This window comes from Girardinichthys multiradiatus, chromosome 7 (genome assembly GCF_021462225.1).
Source record: "Girardinichthys multiradiatus isolate DD_20200921_A chromosome 7, DD_fGirMul_XY1, whole genome shotgun sequence".
Lineage (NCBI taxonomy): Eukaryota > Metazoa > Chordata > Actinopteri > Cyprinodontiformes > Goodeidae > Girardinichthys > Girardinichthys multiradiatus.
This window is the reverse complement of record NC_061800.1, coordinates 4171722-4189047: the sequence shown is the minus strand read 5'-3', so window position 1 is coordinate 4189047 and position 17326 is coordinate 4171722. Positions and strand designations below refer to the sequence as shown.

General features: G+C 41.4%; 1 protein-coding gene across 6 annotated transcripts in view; it reads left to right on the top strand.

The window, feature by feature from the left end:
• Positions 1-1934: 1934 nt before the first annotated feature.
• The window catches only part of pikfyve (phosphoinositide kinase, FYVE finger containing), a 53581-nt gene continuing 38189 nt past the window's right edge, over positions 1935-17326 (top strand). Inside the window, exons 1-10 of one of the 6 annotated variants that reach the window (XM_047370627.1) lie at positions 1935-2203; positions 3463-3662; positions 7520-7687; positions 9792-9901; positions 11382-11553; positions 11684-11891; positions 12662-12688; positions 12841-12930; positions 14194-14350; positions 15674-15831. In XM_047370627.1, the coding sequence (XP_047226583.1) occupies positions 3479-3662; positions 7520-7687; positions 9792-9901; positions 11382-11553; positions 11684-11891; positions 12662-12688; positions 12841-12930; positions 14194-14350; positions 15674-15831 (1274 nt within the window). In that variant the 5' untranslated portion in view covers positions 1935-2203; positions 3463-3478. Of the gene's footprint in view, positions 2204-2257; positions 2762-2856; positions 3371-3462; positions 3663-7519; positions 7688-9791; positions 9902-11381; positions 11554-11683; positions 11892-12661; positions 12689-12840; positions 12931-14193; positions 14351-15673; positions 15832-17326 lie in introns of those variants that run through there. The other 5 variants (XM_047370626.1, XM_047370624.1, XM_047370623.1 and 2 more) reach the window with 5 other exon arrangements.

Below are 17326 nucleotides of genomic sequence, written 5' to 3'. Positions count from 1 at the left end.
TTTCACCCTCCCTCCAGTGGTCACATTTTCCTGTATTATGCTTTTGTATTGTAAGACATTTAATTATGTCCTGTAAGTCTTAATCTTAGTCTTGTTATTATTTTTTCCTGCTTTCTGCTCCTTCTTCTCATTTTTCCTTTTGCCTTCTTGATCCTGTAAAACCATCTTCTTTTTCTTCATTATTATCTTCCACCTTGGCCATGGACCCTTCTGCTTTTACATATTTGTCTTCAACCAAATCAGAAGATGCTGATGCTCCCTTTGCCTCCCCCTTCCACCTGTGTGTCTCAAGAAGTCAGGTGAAGAGGCAGCGGGAGAGACTGAACCAGAATAAGGCTGCAGGTCCTGATGGTGTCAGCTCTAGAGTCCTGAAGGCCTGTGCAGAGCAGCTCTGCGGGATTCTGCAGCACCTCTTCAACCTTAGCTTTAGACTCTGTACACCTCAGACTTCCAGTACAAGACAGACTCCTGTCATCTGCAGAAATAATCAGATGATTCCGCAGATGTGTGGATCAGAGATGGACAAGAAGCTGAGTACAGGAAGGTGGTGGACCGCTTTGTGGCATGGTATGGAAACAATCATCTCATCTTGAACGTGAATAAAACAAAGAAGATGATTGTAGATTTTAAGAGGGGGTGAGGGAGTGAGGGATAATAACTACATATTTCTTAAAGGAATTTATTAAAAATTGACATTTAAGTATTGAATTTAATTATTTAATGGGACATTTAATCATTTAATTGTGCATTTCATAATTTCATCGTTAATTATTTAATGATATATAAAAAAATATTTTATGGGACATTTAATGGTAGATTTATTTATTTCATGGGCCATATACATTAATTTATTTCATGATATATTCATTAATTTAATTTGGCCCTTTTGACCCTCCTTTTTCATCATGGCTGCATCGTCTTCAAAAGGTGAAAATACAATTTATCTTCCAGTGTCTGTAAATAAATCATAGATCAGTATAGTAAACAATAATGTGCCACTTTCTACAACATATTGTCTTAACTGATATAGTTCTATTTGATAAAAAGTTTTGAATCCAACTGTAACTAACAACAACGGTGGCGCAGTTGGTAGCACTGTTGCCTTGCAGCAAGAAGGTCCTGGTTTCGATTCTCGGCCGGGGCTCTTTCTGCATGGAGTTTGCATGTTCTCCCCGTGCATGCGTGGGTTCTCACCGGGTACTCCGGCTTCCTCCCGCAGTCCAAAGACGTGCCTGTTAGGTTAATTGGTCACTCTAAATTGCCCGTAGGTGTATAAATGAGTGTGTGCATGGTTGGTTGTGTGTTGCTCTGCGATGGACTGGTGACCTGTCCAGAGTGTGCCCTGCTTCTCGCCCATAGACTGCTGGAGATAGGCACCAGCGACCCACTATGGAATAAGTGGTAGAAAATGACTGACTGTAACTAACAACACAAGTCAATAGCAATTATCCGAGCTTTTTTTAAATTTGAACAGTAAACCAATACGTCCAGTAACATGTGTTGAACAGTCCTAAGTGTGTGTGATTCATTTAATGAGGTCCAAACCTTTAGAAGTACAGTTTGTTGAAGCCACTAAAACGCATATTTAAATGAATTTATACCGTATTTAAAGCTTTTAAATATTGCAGAAGATTCTTCATTAACAGAGCCAAACTATCTGCTCTGCGAAGTAAATGATTTGCCGCCTATTGTTTCTAACTAAAAGGGTTTTATTTCATTGTTCTTTAAGGAGTCTGAGCTGCAGTTGACCATCTCTGCTTTTACTTGCTATGTATTTAGACTGTTCAGACTTTATGTGGATAATTCTACATTTAACAAACTTAACAAACACCTTAGATTGAGATAATTATCTGTCAAGTCTATCTATCTACGAATCATCATTTTTAGTTCTTAATCTTCCTAATAAATTACTTAAAACCTTTTTAATAAGGTAGGTGATTTGTTTGCTTGTTTTTTGGCCCAAGAACCGCCACTAAGTTAAGCCGCATCTCTGGAAGGCTCGATCGATGTCTCTGAATGCAGCCGATGCTGCCTGTTCTCAGGCTCTGGTCTAAGGGTAGCGGGCTGGGCTTGATTGCTCAGGGCTGGGCTTGCTGTGTTGTTTTATGGGAGTCGGCTTCTTCCAGATGTTTGACAACTGCATCTTCTTCGGGAACTGGGGTCCCCTCTGCTCTCAGTGACGTCAGCTTCATAGAGTTAACAGGTAACCTCCTGTTTTCCGTTCCTTGCTGTTTAGTATTGCTAATGTTCTTCACTGACTGCAGCTTCCTGGCTAGTTAGCTCTCAAAGCTAACATCATTTAGCCCGTCTAATTGGCAGCTACAGTAAAGCTGGCTAACATTAGCTTAAATTGCTCATTCATCTTTTTCTGCTTGTACTGTTAATGAGCCTCAAAGCCATAAAATAAACTCTTAACTTCTTAATAAATGTAATCCAACATGTAACAAATTCACCGACAACTTCATTTATGGATGAAAAACGGAGCTGAATTGAGCCAATGTAGCTTCAGTATCTGGTTAAAAGCAAAGAATGTAAGCGGGTTCTCTATCAGCTCCCCCAGTGACGCTGACCATGACTGAGCTGTGACTGTGACAGGGCGGTGGTTTCCCTTTTCCGGGTCTAGGACTTTGTTCTTAAGCTTCGGTCTGTTTTCATCACATGATAAGGTGAGCGGAGTGCGATGCCAGTTACTTCAACTTTCACTTCACTTTTCCAAGATGGCATGGATTTCCAACTCCAGCTCTGTTGCCTTTTTCAAAAGGTAGGTCGCGCAGACTCTCCAGATGCGGTGTTCCTTGTCATTTCGCACGGTCATTGAGAGAGCAGGGAAGCTGCATCAGAGCCGCAGTTAACGGTGTCAGCCGACCGCTAATGAAGCGGCCACCCGTTCCTGTCACGGGTTCAGTTCACGTGTGGAACAGCGGGTTTAATCCATGTGGCTCAGTTAGATGGGAGCGGAGGCTGATGGGGGATTATAAAGTTGCGTTTCTTTTTCGGAAAACTCATTTAGGGAAGTAAAAGGTTCGTCCTTTTCTCGTATAAAAGTGGAGCTCTTAGGAACCACATAGTCTCAGAAATCAACAAATGACACAAAGTGATTTCCTGCTTAACTGGAACATTTTCTGTCCTGGTTCAGGTGCACATTGAGAAGCCAGACTCTTGCTGTGATCTGGAGACATAACTTTGACCAGCCATGAGTAGAGGATGACACACCTGCCAAGGATTCATGGAAATGAATCTTTAACTCAAATGCAACAAAATAATAATAAAAAAAAATGCTGTGTGCGTTATCCTGTATGAACCGAAATATTCTTGGGTCAGATGGGAGGGGCTCTGTCCAGTGTTACAGATCACCTGCTAATGGAACATGGTAGAAATTTAGCGGTCCTGCCCGCTTCATCTATTATACCTCCGACACCTTCCGTTGCAGTTACAGCTGTGTTCTGGTGTTTTCCTCTGCAGCCGGAGGAGCAGCGACATGGCTGCTGATGACAAATCCTCGTCGTCTTCTTCAACCGAGTGGAACATCGAGCCTCCTGTCTCCTCTCCCACCAGCCCCTCACACCTGACCCACTTCAAACCACTGACTCCGGAGCAGGATGAGCCTCCACTCCGCTCTGCATACAGCTCGTTTGTCAGCCTATTCCGTTTCAGCAACAAAGGTAAGGTTTGGTCCTGAAGTCAAAACTTAGAAAGTGGTTTTGGACTGACAATAGATCCTTTGAGAAAACACATACACGATGATTGTGATGGAGTTGCAGTAACAACGTGTGGGGACATATCACATAATGTCCCCACCTCCCTCTCTAGATCTGTCACTATAGGAGATATAGCGACTGAGATCAGGTGTGATTTATTCTGGACATGCATGAAGTCAATGCCCACCACTTGAATTATAATATTCTGCCTAATATTGTGTGGATGGTGATTGATTCTAAATACTGAGCTGCTCTCATCTAAATGCTTTGGTTTAAAACAGAATAACATTTATTCCTACTGCTGCTAAAATAAAATAACATATTATTTCAGGTATAACATCTTTAGCACTTATTTTAAGCCTAATACACAACAAAAATCTGCTAAATGTAGGAGCCGTGTTCAAGAGCTTACTGCTCAACATTCTGCCTGGTTAAGTGATCAGGCAACTAGCCTGCAGTCAGCTGCTTAGAACATGTGGTACTTCAGTGAGCCAGCTGTAGTCTTAGAAAAGTGATGGGTGGAGCCTATTAAGTTTCAGCATCAGAATTGTATTTTTTGTGATTATAAATATTTCCAAAGAGACAAATTAGCCTTTATTGCATTGTTTGTGCCAGCTGACTGACGTGCACATGATGTGACGTGATGTGCGCATCAACAGGGGGCAGTGCTGTGTTACTTTGTGTTTTGCTTTGTTTGTGTACTTTGTGTGAAACTGGTTAGATGGAACCCACGCATGTTCAGGGAGAACATGAAAACTCAAGGATCCCAGGACCTTTTTCCTGCATGGCAACAGTGCCACTGCTGCTCATCATGGAAACAAGTTGAAAACAGAATTTGTGTCACTAGCAGACCTTGCTGACCTTTTGGTCATGACTGTAGATTTCATCCTCAGTGAGTCACATCCAGCTTCTGTCATTGAGTGCTGCTGCTGAGGTCCACATGACAAACAGATGGAGGACCAACTTCTGCTTTTTATCAGTTTCATTTCTTTTTGGATCATTTCATTGTTCAATTCGATTTAGATTGTTGGTTTAAAGCCTTGTTATTCTGGTTTAAATTTAGCTTAGAAAATACCTTTTTATGAGTCATTTGAATATAAATTAAGGAACTGTGACCATCATCCTTGGTAATATTGTTAAATCTTCATTATGTTCTATTAATGTACACGGATGTGGTGATGGGCTCACTTGATGTCATGTGTTAGATGATCTGAGCCAGGAGATCCACATGAATACCACATGGCTGGTGTTTAGTCCTGAGGTCTGACCAGTACTCAGCGTAGAAGCTCAGAGTGACTTCTAAAAACATCAGAACTAGACATGTAGACAGGATTTATTTTGGTCATTTCATAATGATATTTTAAATTTCATATTGATATTTAAAAAAAGAAAAACATCTATTATAGCCCAGGTGGAAAAAGGGCTTGGATGACGTCCTCACAGTCGCTGAGTGAGAGAAATCAGTTCATCTTGGAGAGGAAAAGAACTGATTGTTACCACAGAATTTACTAGCTTATTAAAGCAAAATGTGTTGAAACAAATGCACCCAAATTTCACACAGGAGCTTTCAGAAAGGCTGCTGCTCCCAAATTATTACTGTATCACCAGTAAAGGTTGGGTGCTCCTGCTTGTTTAACTTTCAGCTCCTGTCACACTGTCTCCTATCTTGTATGAGTGATAATTATGTACTGTTCAAATTAAAACCAACCTCTTCCTAACATCATTTGTGTGCAAAAGGAAAGGAGGCGTTAGGATTGGTCTAAAATCAGATAAGATGAGTCACTGTTTAGTAATACATTCTTTTAGATTACCTCCAGGATAAGTTACAGGCCCAGTTAAAGACTTGGCTTTATGTTGTACCTTTGGGGGTTTCTGTTGCCAGCAAGGTAGAAAATGACCTTGTTGAATTAGTTTAATTCAAGTGAGTGTCTGCAGCTCTGACTTTCTGTTCTAAAGTGGTTCAATACTGCCGCTGTATTACAGTGTGCCTGAAGTAAAACACGATGTCCAACAACAGAGCTGTGTGGTCATTCAGAGATTCCGGATCAGGATCTTTATCCCAGACTTCAGGCTAGATGAGGATATCCCTCCTTTCTGTCATTGTGAGTCTTCCTGTCTAGTTCACTGTTGGTCCTGTGGCTGGAAAACCTGTCCATATCCAGTTCACAGTGACCTCTGCAGGCTAAAACAGACAACCCTCAGAGCTGCTTAATATTCTTTATATGGGGCTTCTTCTGTGCAATCACACAACTGAGTATGGTGTAGGGAAGATGAAGCACAGTCTCTTGTACAAGGACTTCTGGACATGTGGAGGTGAAGGGGATTGGACCACTTACCTGACCTGCTAGGCCTCTAAGGTTTCCTACCCATGCTAGAAAAGTCTGACATCTGATTCTAGGTATTTTCCAGGTCTGGAGCGACTGTGACTCAGTGGGAAGAATAATTGTCAGTGTCTGTGGGTTTGATTCCAGCTTCCGTCTGCTACATGTTGATGTGTCTCTGGCCAAGTTTCCCATTGATCGGTGTATTAATGTGTGTATGAGTGGTCACTATGACTAGATAAATTCAGTCCGTTCATTTCTCCATCCCTTGGTTTTGCAGATTCACATTTAAAGCCTGACCACTGTGGAAATATCTGCCACTGGTTAAAAGAAAACATTCGGTGTTTATAAAAGTTGGCCAAAGAGCTCTGGGAATTTGAGTATAGAAAAATCTGGAATGTTTTATATTCAAAATCCACTTTTGTAGCCTTTAAATACATTTTGTTGTGTACTTGGAGTCTGTAGCTGTGCAGAAAAGTTGAATTTAGTTTTTCCAACTGTATTTGCTACGGAACAGCTAAATAAAGTCATGGACTTTGGGCTAACCAATTTTGCCTATCTGCCATTTTTTCTTTTGCTGTGACTTTGTAGTCCATGCTCAAGTATGCCTAAAAGAGGATAAGTTCGGTTTGGTTGTTGGGTGTATTAACCCACACAATTTATTACACTGTTCCCCAGCATCAGAACCTCTTCTAAGTGTCTGGTTACATTTTATTTTTCATCAAAATGTCCCCACATCAGTGAGGAAATTCCTATTTCTCCACTTTAAGGATGAGTTCTTCAGCATCCTCTGTCAGTATCAAGAAAGATTTGCTGAGAGACTCTGATTAAGGACTCAGTTCCTTCTGTCTGTGGAAACGATGGAAACAGCAAAGCAGCAAGCTGAAAATAACAATGACAATGACAACAAATTTTGTTTTAGACATGAATATATTGTGTGTTGATATGACATCCTGGCCATTGTTCTGGTAGCAGTAGCATCTTGCCTTCTGCTTATGTTAGTATGGTTCTGTCCTCAAGGAGCTAAAAGCTCAATATTATGACATAAACAGTTTTGTATTGTTTTTCCCGTTTGTCTTTTTTCTGCAGTGCTACATAATCGTTATCAAACTACAAAAATGGCTGAACAGGTTAAAGTGGAGTACGCCTTGACCTGTAGGGGAGCAGGGCATAAAGCGCTTCAACAGCATTTAAAGAGACGGCACTAAAACAGTTGCTCTCAAACACACCTCAGAACAGGGATAAAAGCCTGTGGAGCTACAATAACAAGGAGTTCACACCCCAGCAGTGCAGTTCCACTTTATATAGACCACAACTGAAGGATTTAAAAGCTTGATTTGTTCCCTTTCAGGAAAAAGCATAGGGACCCTGCTGCAGTAAGCAAAGAGAACCTGAGTCTCTCCACAGGTCAATAAATGGATAAAACATGAAACTTCTCAGTCTGATTTTCATTGCCTGTCTTCCTGGTTCCATGTACGTGTGTGTTGTCTTTGTGCACAGAAGAGGGTCGTCCTGCAGCCACAGTTTCAGAGAAGCTGGATGTCCCGCCCCTTCGTCTACCGTCAGAGAGCCGGAGCTTGTCCTCCAGTCCTTCCCACTCTGTCCACAACTCGAGGACACACCGGAAGCTGCATCCTGACATCCTCAGACGCACTTCTACTGTCTCTGGTAAAACACACACAAATCAGAGATTAGGTTGTTCTTAGTGTTTCTAATGTTTTTGGTTAGTCAGAACAGAACTTTTCTCTTGGAACAGAAAAATGTTGCTAAGTGATTTTGTGAGTTTGTTTTCTGAACATCAAACATCTTCGGTTTCTGACCTGTCAGAATCTATGAGTGGTTGCCACTGGTCTTGCTGTATGCTAATTAGAAGAGAAAGATGAAATGTGATTTTGTCTATTATTGATTGCGCAGCCTGTCCTGTTAGAGCTTTAAGCCTCTGTCCTTCCTGAATGAACTAATCAGAAGCCGCTGATAAGCCTGAGCACGACTGACTTCTTTAAGGCTTTCAATAGATCTGCTTTACAGACGCTTCCCAGGAATGTACATTTACCATGTGATCATATTGAAGATTTCTTTATTCATTCTATGCATGCTTTGGAAATTTCTGGAAACAAATTTTGCCAGTCTCATCCCTAAAAAAGGAAACAGCAGCAAATGCTTCTTTTCAGTTGTTCAGGTTCCTGGTTTTTGTGTGAAGTTCTGACCTCGATCGAGTGAAGCAGTGCCTTGGTTCAGGGGATTGTTTTAGAGTCATAGTTTTGGATCCATTCTAGTTGTTAAAATATCAGTTCTTTGGAAGAACTTGAATGTTGTCAGGTGAAAACCGAAAGAAGCAGGCGGTTTGGCATTACGGCCATCATTTTAATGGTCGCTGTTTAATGTTTCCGGGACGTTTGGACAGTTAATGGGAATATGTTACAAAGTTTGCTTTACAATCTTTCTCAGAACATAAAGCTTATATTTGGTCAACTACTAACTAACATTGTCTTGATGCTAAAATACAGTGTTACTACTAATATTAGACCATTCTGCTGATGGACAACATACATTTAGGGACTATATTTATACTTTACAAAATATAGAAGGGGTCCTCTTCCTTCTCCTCCTCTTCCTTAGTATATGATGTGTGCTTGTTTCCAAGCTTGGAGCCTAAAAGCTGCTGGACACACTCCGGCTGGAGTCAGAGCTGAAACACTGTGGTGATGTCTCTGCAGATGAGTTGATGAACGAGTCATTGCTGACACGAGGAACACATGGTGCACAGTGCTTGGATTTGTATCACTTTTTAACATTTTTTTTTAACAGATTTTTTTACTTTTGCACCTTGCTTGTAATTTTTGTCATTGCTCTGCATTTCCTTGTTGCTTTGGCTTTTTCATCTCTACATTGCTTCTGCTTTTGTAACTCTTTCAACCACGTCCAGCTTCTGCTTCATCTCGACTAACACAAGGTGACTGTTACATTCCTGTGCATATGAATCCTACCACCTCTCCTCTGGCATGGACCTGTAAGCTTGCAGACCCAGACCTGACTGAGCAAAGCCCCCAGTGAAAGCTGGAGGCCAACTTAGAGGCTGACTGTTTGACACCCAGCAGGGAGCTGTGCTCAGCAGTAGGATCATATCAGCAGCAGTTCAGAGATGATAAGTGTCAGCGTCGCAGTGGAGAAGAACAACTAAAAGTTTTGTTTGAAAATAATTTAATGCTGGAAGTTCAGGTTGTAACATCTCGTCTTTGTTTTTTTTATTTTATTTTATTTGCAGTGGATTGGCCAGGTGAGGGTTCTCTGCACTGTGTGGATTTACTAAGATGCCTTTAGTTGTTAACCACGCTGAGAGATTTCCTCAGACTGAGTACATGCGAGTGTGTCTGACATGTACACTTACAACAAAGCTTTCTACTACTGTTTGGTTTGCCTAGAGTGTTTTTATTTCCAACCAGGAACTAATCATTTTATTGTTTGTTATGATTTTAAGCTAACCTCTTGATTCTACACTCTTATCTGGTTTTTAGAAAATCTTGCTTTTGTTTTTTTGTTTCCATTTCCAACTGTTAGAAAAGCTGCTCACCAGGTGGTAAAGTGCATTGTCAATTATATTCTGCCCATTACTTAAAAAGACTGCATTGTGATTAAATATATATATATTTATATATATATATATGTTAAATATATTCAAACATTTGACAATGCACCAGCGAAGCTTCTCTTTCTAAAGTGAACATTAATTATTTTAGTAAAAATTTCTGAGTGATTTGTTGCATGATTCCAGATGGCAGCAGGAAGTCTGATACATCTCTGAGCAGCCACGATCCTCGCACTGCTGTGCAGCTTCGCACCGCCCTGAAGAGGCTGAAGGAAATCATGGAGGGAAAGAGCCAGGTACTGAACCCACCAGGAACACCTGTCACTGAGGGTTTCTGCAAATATTAAGTCCTGTTTTCCACTTGTGCCTTTTGCTTTAACATGTCTCAGTGTGATAATAAACTAAAACATTAACTTCTGATTCATGGAAGGTGCTTGTGGTTGTTGCGCTTCTATCCTTGACAAAATATATTTTGTCAAGGATAGATTCATTCACCAACCTTCAGAGTTGGTGAATGAATAAATTATTTATGGTCAAAAAAGCACTGTACAAGATAAGAATGTAGCATTACAAAAATCATAACTTGCATAAAAGCTCTAGAAACATAAGAGACAAAGGATATTTTTAAGAACAGGCATAAGATAAGTGATATAGAAAAACTCCAGCCAGTACAAAACCCTAAACAAACACCAGACTAATGGATTTGTTTTTAAAACGATCCGATGACCCAAACACATCTGGGGAAGAAGGGTCAGGCTGTGGCCTGGTGGGACACGGTCTGAAAGGATTGATAGTTCTCAGTCCTGTGCAGGGAAGAACTAACACGTTTTGTGAATGTGGAGATTGAGAAGCTCAATGTTTACTTTGAAGATTGAACAGATATAATGTGGCCTGAACCTTATGGACTTTATGTGGTAATTTATATGTTGAAGTCAACAGGAAGCAAATGTAATGAAGAAAACCAGTAGTGATATGAACTGTTACGTTCTGTATGACTTATTGAAGATTACTAAAGATTTATTTTGGTACTATTGGCCTTTGACAGTTCCCAGACAGGAATTAGGCAGAGAGAGAAGAGGGGAAGACATGCAGCAGAGGTCTCATGGTTGGGAATTGAACCCAGAACAGCTGTGTTGAGGACTATAGCCTCTGTAAATGGGGTCCCGCTCTACCCCTACTCCACGCAACGCTCCGTCCTGTATGACTTTTAAACTTCAAAGAGAAGCTTACCCTACTTTTGTAAACAAAGCATTGCTGGTAAAGCAATAGTCTAAACATAAAGAAATATGGCTAATTTTCAATAAGTCTGAGTTTTGCACTATTCCTCAACTGCAAGAAACAAGATCATGATAGAGTGCAAAGTTATGACCACTTGACGATGGATGTACAAAAGGAAAAATTTACTTGGCTGATGTTCGCGTGTTTTTCAGGTGGTGTTATTATCATTGTTTGTTTTGCTAGAATAAATTCTAATCTAAGTAGATCTGCCAGTCATTCAATTTAGATTACTGGATTGCCCACTGAGCTGTTCTAGTTTACATCCAGCTGAATGTCATCTGCATAAAAATAGTAGAGCTTTCATTAAAACACTGAATAATACGGTTAGGAGATGTATATGAAATGTACAAACTGGTTCAAGTGACAGAACATTTGTCAGAGAAACACAATGATTAAAGCAGATGAGGAAAACCACAAATTGTCTAATGTGACAAAATGCTGAGCCACACCACATGTTAACAGTAACCAAACCCCCTCAGCAGCTGCGTTCCCTTTCAGGACAGCGATCTGAAGCAGTACTGGATGCCTGACAGCCAGTGTAAGGAATGTTACGACTGCAATGAGAAGTTCACCACCTTCCGTCGCAGACACCACTGCCGGCTGTGTGGCCAGATCTTCTGCAGCCGCTGCTGCAACCAGGAGATCCCTGGAAAGTTCATGGGCTACACAGGTAAGGAAGATTTTATCATTTATTGATGACTTACATTAGTAATTCTTGTTATTTCTTTTTCTGAAGTCTGTAACTATTTAATTAGAGCTTTCCTCCATCTTGCCACGGTTTCTGCCCCCTCTCTATGAAGGAGACCTGCGGGCTTGCACGTACTGTCGGAAACTAGCGCTAAGCTATGCTCACTCAGCAGACTCTAGCTCCATCGGCGAGGAACTGAGTGCCTTGTCAGACTCTCCCTGCTCTGTGTGTGTGTTGGAACCCAGCGAGCCTCGAACCCCTGTGGGGGGGCGCAAAGCTAGCAGAAACATCTTCCTGGAGGAAGACCTGACCTGGCAAAGGTGAACACACTAAACATCTGAAACATTCTCCAGAGTTCCTGGTGGACATCAGAACCGCCGCAACAAAGACTCTTCATCCTTTCCTCGGGATCGAAACCCGTTCTGTTGAACAGGCTATGAATATAGGTGCATCTCAGTGCAACAGAATATCACTTCATTTATTTCCGTAAATAAATTGTATTGAAGTAAATGGTAATGGTAAATGGACTGAACTTATATCGCGCTTTTCCAGTCATACAAACCGCTCAAGGCGCTTTACACTAGAGCCACATTCACCCAATTGCACTCACTAACGCTCACACATTCATACACCGATACGCAGATCGGTAGGCAACTTGAGGTTAAGTGCCTTGCCCAGGGGCACATCGACCTATGGCAGGAGGAAGCTGGAATCGAACCCACAACCTTCTGATTGCAAGATGACTACTCTTCCTACTGAGCCACAGTCGCCTATGTATACTAAAATAAATGAAGTTTTCAGTGATATTTTAATTCAAACCCTTGTGGTTAGCATCTTGTTATTGAGCCTTAATAAGGAATACAAGGAAAACATTTAAAATCTGGACCTCATGAGTTTTATAAAAAAGCCTACAAGATGTGTTACTAACTGTAGGTGGCTTATCTAACATCTTTGAACCAATCACACACTGAATGGAATAGAAAATTATGCATCTGTACGGCACACTTTCCTTTCATTTCCTGCTGTTTTCAACTATTGTGCCTTCTGTTTACTTTCACTGTTAACTTCCCTGTCTTTCTTGTTGACATAGAAAAACTCCTATTGGGATGAGAAAGAAGTGAGTCTTGTTGGTTTTTCCTTCTTTTTTTCCACATCTGTCCAAACCTTCAGCTCTAGCTCCTATAGTCTTCTGCTTTATTCAGATGTAGAGCTCATGAATCTGACCTAACACAGAGGAAACAGACTAAACCACACTGTGTCTGTTGTTAGCATGATTCACCAGGAGCCTCAGAACAGCGGCCTCACCTCAAGACTCTCCACTCTGCAGGAGGATGTGGGAAAGTCACCAGCGAGGAAAAGGTCAGTCGCTCTCTCCTTTGGTTTGTTCAATATCTGCAGCAGGCGACTACAGCAGAGAGGGTTTCTGTAATTAATTTTAAAAAAAGCTGTCGTTACTCTGTGCTCTGTCTTCTTATAGATGTCAGAGTATTTAAAAAGTTTTTTGTTTTTTTTCAGTATTTCAGTGTCAACTGACCTAGGGTAGAAAATCTAGTGCTCCATGTGTGCTGGTGAATGGTCAAATAAGTAGTTGAAATAATTAAAGTATGTCAGGCTGCCATCAGTCAGAGCCACTTCAAGATTTCAGCTTGCTGAAGGCAGCTGACCTTCATCAGCGCCGACAGCATATGCACAGCGTAGCATGAGATGAAGTATTGCTATTATCAGGGATTGCTGCAACATTTGATTAGCATTCAGAACATTTTTAGCTGTATTGCATATGTGCAACATATAATAAATCATGTCTCACAGTTGTTAGTCTCATGCTGCAGGATTTGATTTACATCTTCAAACAACTGGTGGCAGCCTAGCTTAGCTGGTGATCTGCTTGCATAAACTAAACAGTGTGAGGTGCATAAAGAATGCTTTACCTAAACCCTTGTTGTATCTTTCACTTTAATATGCAATACAGTTATGCAACATTGTAATGAGAATATAGGAAAAAATAGCCAAGGGTGGACTGCAACATGATCAGAGCTTTGAGCGTCACTTTCTGCTCAGGTGACTTCAGCATCAGTAGCATCAGCACCCGAGGGGGCTGAGTTGCTCCAAAGGAAACGTGACTATTCACAACATAGTCAAACTGGTTCAAGCAAACATATCATTGACCAACAGTACTGCCTTTTACCGATGGAATGATGGGAGTACCACACAGAGAACTAAGGATGTAGATTGGATAGTAAGCACAGAAAAATAGTTATAGAAATGGTGAAACATAATGAGCAGTGTCCAAGTACTGAAGAGGAACTGAAAATGTTTTTTTTTTCTTTATTAGTTTTTTTTTTCTGTTATCTTATTGTAACTCTTACCTGTATTTTATTGTGTAAAATTCCTTATATTTAAGCTTTTTCTTTTATGATTAGTTAAAACCCTGATTATTTAGGATGATGATGAAAATAAGCAAAACAACCTCATAACAGTTCTTAAAGGGGAGCGCATAGGAAGTAAAAACAGTACATAAGAAATGAAAATCAGTAGCTTAGAAATAAAATGACATCAGAGGATTGTTTTTTCCCCAAGCTATAGTCAAAGTGGCTTTGGGAACTCAGGTACTGTTTTTCTTAGGTCTGCCAGTGTGACCAACCTATCCCTGGATCGCTCTGGATCCACCCTGGTTCCCACCTATGACAGTTCGGTCAGTCCACCGACCAGCCGAGCCATGTCAGGAACCAAGAGCGGCACCAAGCTGGACCACAGTGAGGAGGAGAGGAAGATCCTGCTGGTTTGTGCTTTGTTCTTCATGTTACTGACATTTGTGCCTCTTTTTCCACTGGCTCCTCTTAGCCCGGCTCGACTCCACTTGGCCCTATTTGCGAGCGTTCCCGTTACTGTTTTTTTTTTTTTTTTTGGTCCCTACTCCTGAGCAGATACAACCAGGGCTGAGTAGGAGCTACATGAGATGTAAACAGACTGCTTCTCACTGATTTTACGTTAGATCAGGAGAAATTAGAAGGTTTTCACTGAGGTAGTGCAGGGAAAAGTTAATATAACTCAAGAGTGACTACATTAATATTAAGGACCACAATGGCCGGAGCGGGTCAAACCTAAATATAATTTTACTGTTTACAAATTCGAAACCATGCCTGACTTTTGAAAGAAAAGAAAAAAAAACATGCAGGTAGGGGCGCTGTATGTAATAATATCCTAAATCCCGGAAAACAATACCACCATGAAACAGCGTGTTTGGCTCGGAAATGTATTGACGGTCCTTAGGAGAACCAGCGTCTGCAGGAGGGAGCAGGCAGAGAGCAGCTGCCCATAATCAGACTGCCTGCTTCGGATCAAACAGGAGGAAGACTCCGCTGATCCACGGAGCATGAATATCCAATATTCAACCTAAAACTTCCACTTCACTGTGGTCAAAGTGGGTAGGTGGAACACTGGTTTTGTGCTGAGTAGTGAGAGACGGAGTGAGGTGGAGCCAGTGGAAAAGGGGCATTAGTTTCTTTAATCTGTTATAGTGAAATTCACTGCCAAAATTGGGTGAGCTAACTGCATCTCTAAACACACTTCCAAGGCTGGATAGGGCTCCATTGGGGGCCAGGAGCCTGGGCTTTTGGCCCTAAAACACCCTTCTGTCAGACTATTAGACCTGTGTGCCTTAATGAGGTTTAAATTTAAATGTAGGTTTTAATTGTCAGTTGATGTGAGAAAACTATGTGCTTGAAGGGATAGTTTGGATCTTATACTAATTGCTCATGACCCCCTCAATCCATCTCACTGAAGAGTTAATGAAGCCAACACATGAGGAGAGGACCTTGCTGGATGTTCTAATACACTAAATACAAGTCCACCAGGTTCTGCAGTGTTCAGACTAAACTCAGAACGAAGGAGCTGCCGTGGTACAACACACGGTGTGCTTGGTTCATCAAATGAGCTGATGTCTTATATTCCTAACTATATAATGGTTGGATGGAGGGATATTCTTTAGCAGCAGTGTCGTAAAATTTTAATGTTGGATGCACCCTGGTCTGTTCTGTCCCTCTGATGTTTCTCATGTCCTCTCATCCAGTCTAAATAAGATCACAAAAACTGTTTGTTTCAGGATTCTTCCCAGTTGAAGGAGCTGTGGAAGAAAATCTGCCATAACAACACAGGGATGGAGTTCCAGGACCACAGATACTGGCTGAGGACCTACCCTAACTGCATCGTGGGAAAGGAATTTGTTAACTGGCTGCTGAGGAATGGCACCATCTCCACCAGGTATAATCTCACTGGCAGAGGCATTTATTCACCTTCTTGTAAACATTTAGGGCTTTCTTTCATATACCAAACTATTGAGAGAACAGATTGCTTGGTGGGTAGCTGCACATTGGCAGCTTTTGGGGGGAAATTGGACTTGCATAACGAAGCTGTTCCAAGAAATGTTATAAAACAAAGCCTTGAAGCTTGGAACTTCTCCCTCACTAACTTCAAAGTGAGAAAGCCCTTCAGATAAAGAACGAAACGTCTTTAGCTACAACAAGATACAACAACTGAAATCCAGTTGTTTTGTGTTTGAACCTTTTTTGGATTTGCTATGTCCTGAATGACTGAATCTCCACTAGCACATGATGAAGCTCCTAACAGTCCTGGTCAAATCCTGCTAGCATGCATGAAGCCAGAAAATAGCACAAAACTGCATATATGCTGATTAAAATAATGCTTACATGTAAAAAAAACAGGTCCTTCTCAAAATATTAGCATATTGTGATAAAGTTCATTATTTTCCATAATGTCATGATGAAAATTTAACATTCATATATTTTAGATTCATTGCACACTAACTGAAATATTTCAGGTCTTTTATTGTCTTAATACGGATGATTTTGGCATACAGCTCATGAAAGCCCAAAATTCCTATCTCACAAAATTAGCATATTTCATCCGACCAATAAAGGAAAAGTGTTTTTAATACAAAAAACGTCAACCTTCAAATAATCATGTACAGTTATGCACTCAATACTTGGTCGAGAATCCTTTTGCATAAATGACTGCTTCAATGCGGCGTGGCATGGAGGCAATCAGCCTGTGGCACTGCTGAGGTCTTATGGAGGCCCAGGATGCTTCGATAGCGGCCTTTAGCTCATCCAGAGTGTTGGGTCTTGAGTCTCTCAACGTTCTCTTCACAATATCCCACAGATTCTCTATGGGGTTCAGGTCAGGAGAGTTGGCAGGCCAATTGAGCACAGTGATACCATGGTCAGTAAACCATTTACCAATGGTTTTGGCACTGTGAGCAGGTGCCAGGTCATGCTGAAAAATGAAATCTTCATCTCCATAAAGCTTTTCAGCAGATGGAAGCATGAAGTGCTCCAAAATCTCCTGATAGCTAGCTGCATTGACCCTGCCCTTGATAAAACACAGTGGACCAACACCAGCAGCTGACACGGCACCCCAGACCATCACTGACTGTGGGTACTTGACACTGGACTTCTGGCATTTTGGCATTTCCTTCTCCCCAGTCTTCCTCCAGACTCTGGCACCTTGATTTCCGAATGACATGCAGAATTGGCTTTCATCCGAAAAAAGTACTTTGGACCACTGAGCAACAGTCCAGTGCTGCTTCTCTGTAGCCCAGGTCAGGCGCTTCTGCCGCTGTTTCTGGTTCAAAAGTGGCTTGACCTGGGGAATGCGGCACCTGTAGCCCATTTCCTGCACACGCCTGTGCACGGTGGCTCTGGATGTTTCTACTCCAGACTCAGTCCACTGCTTCCGC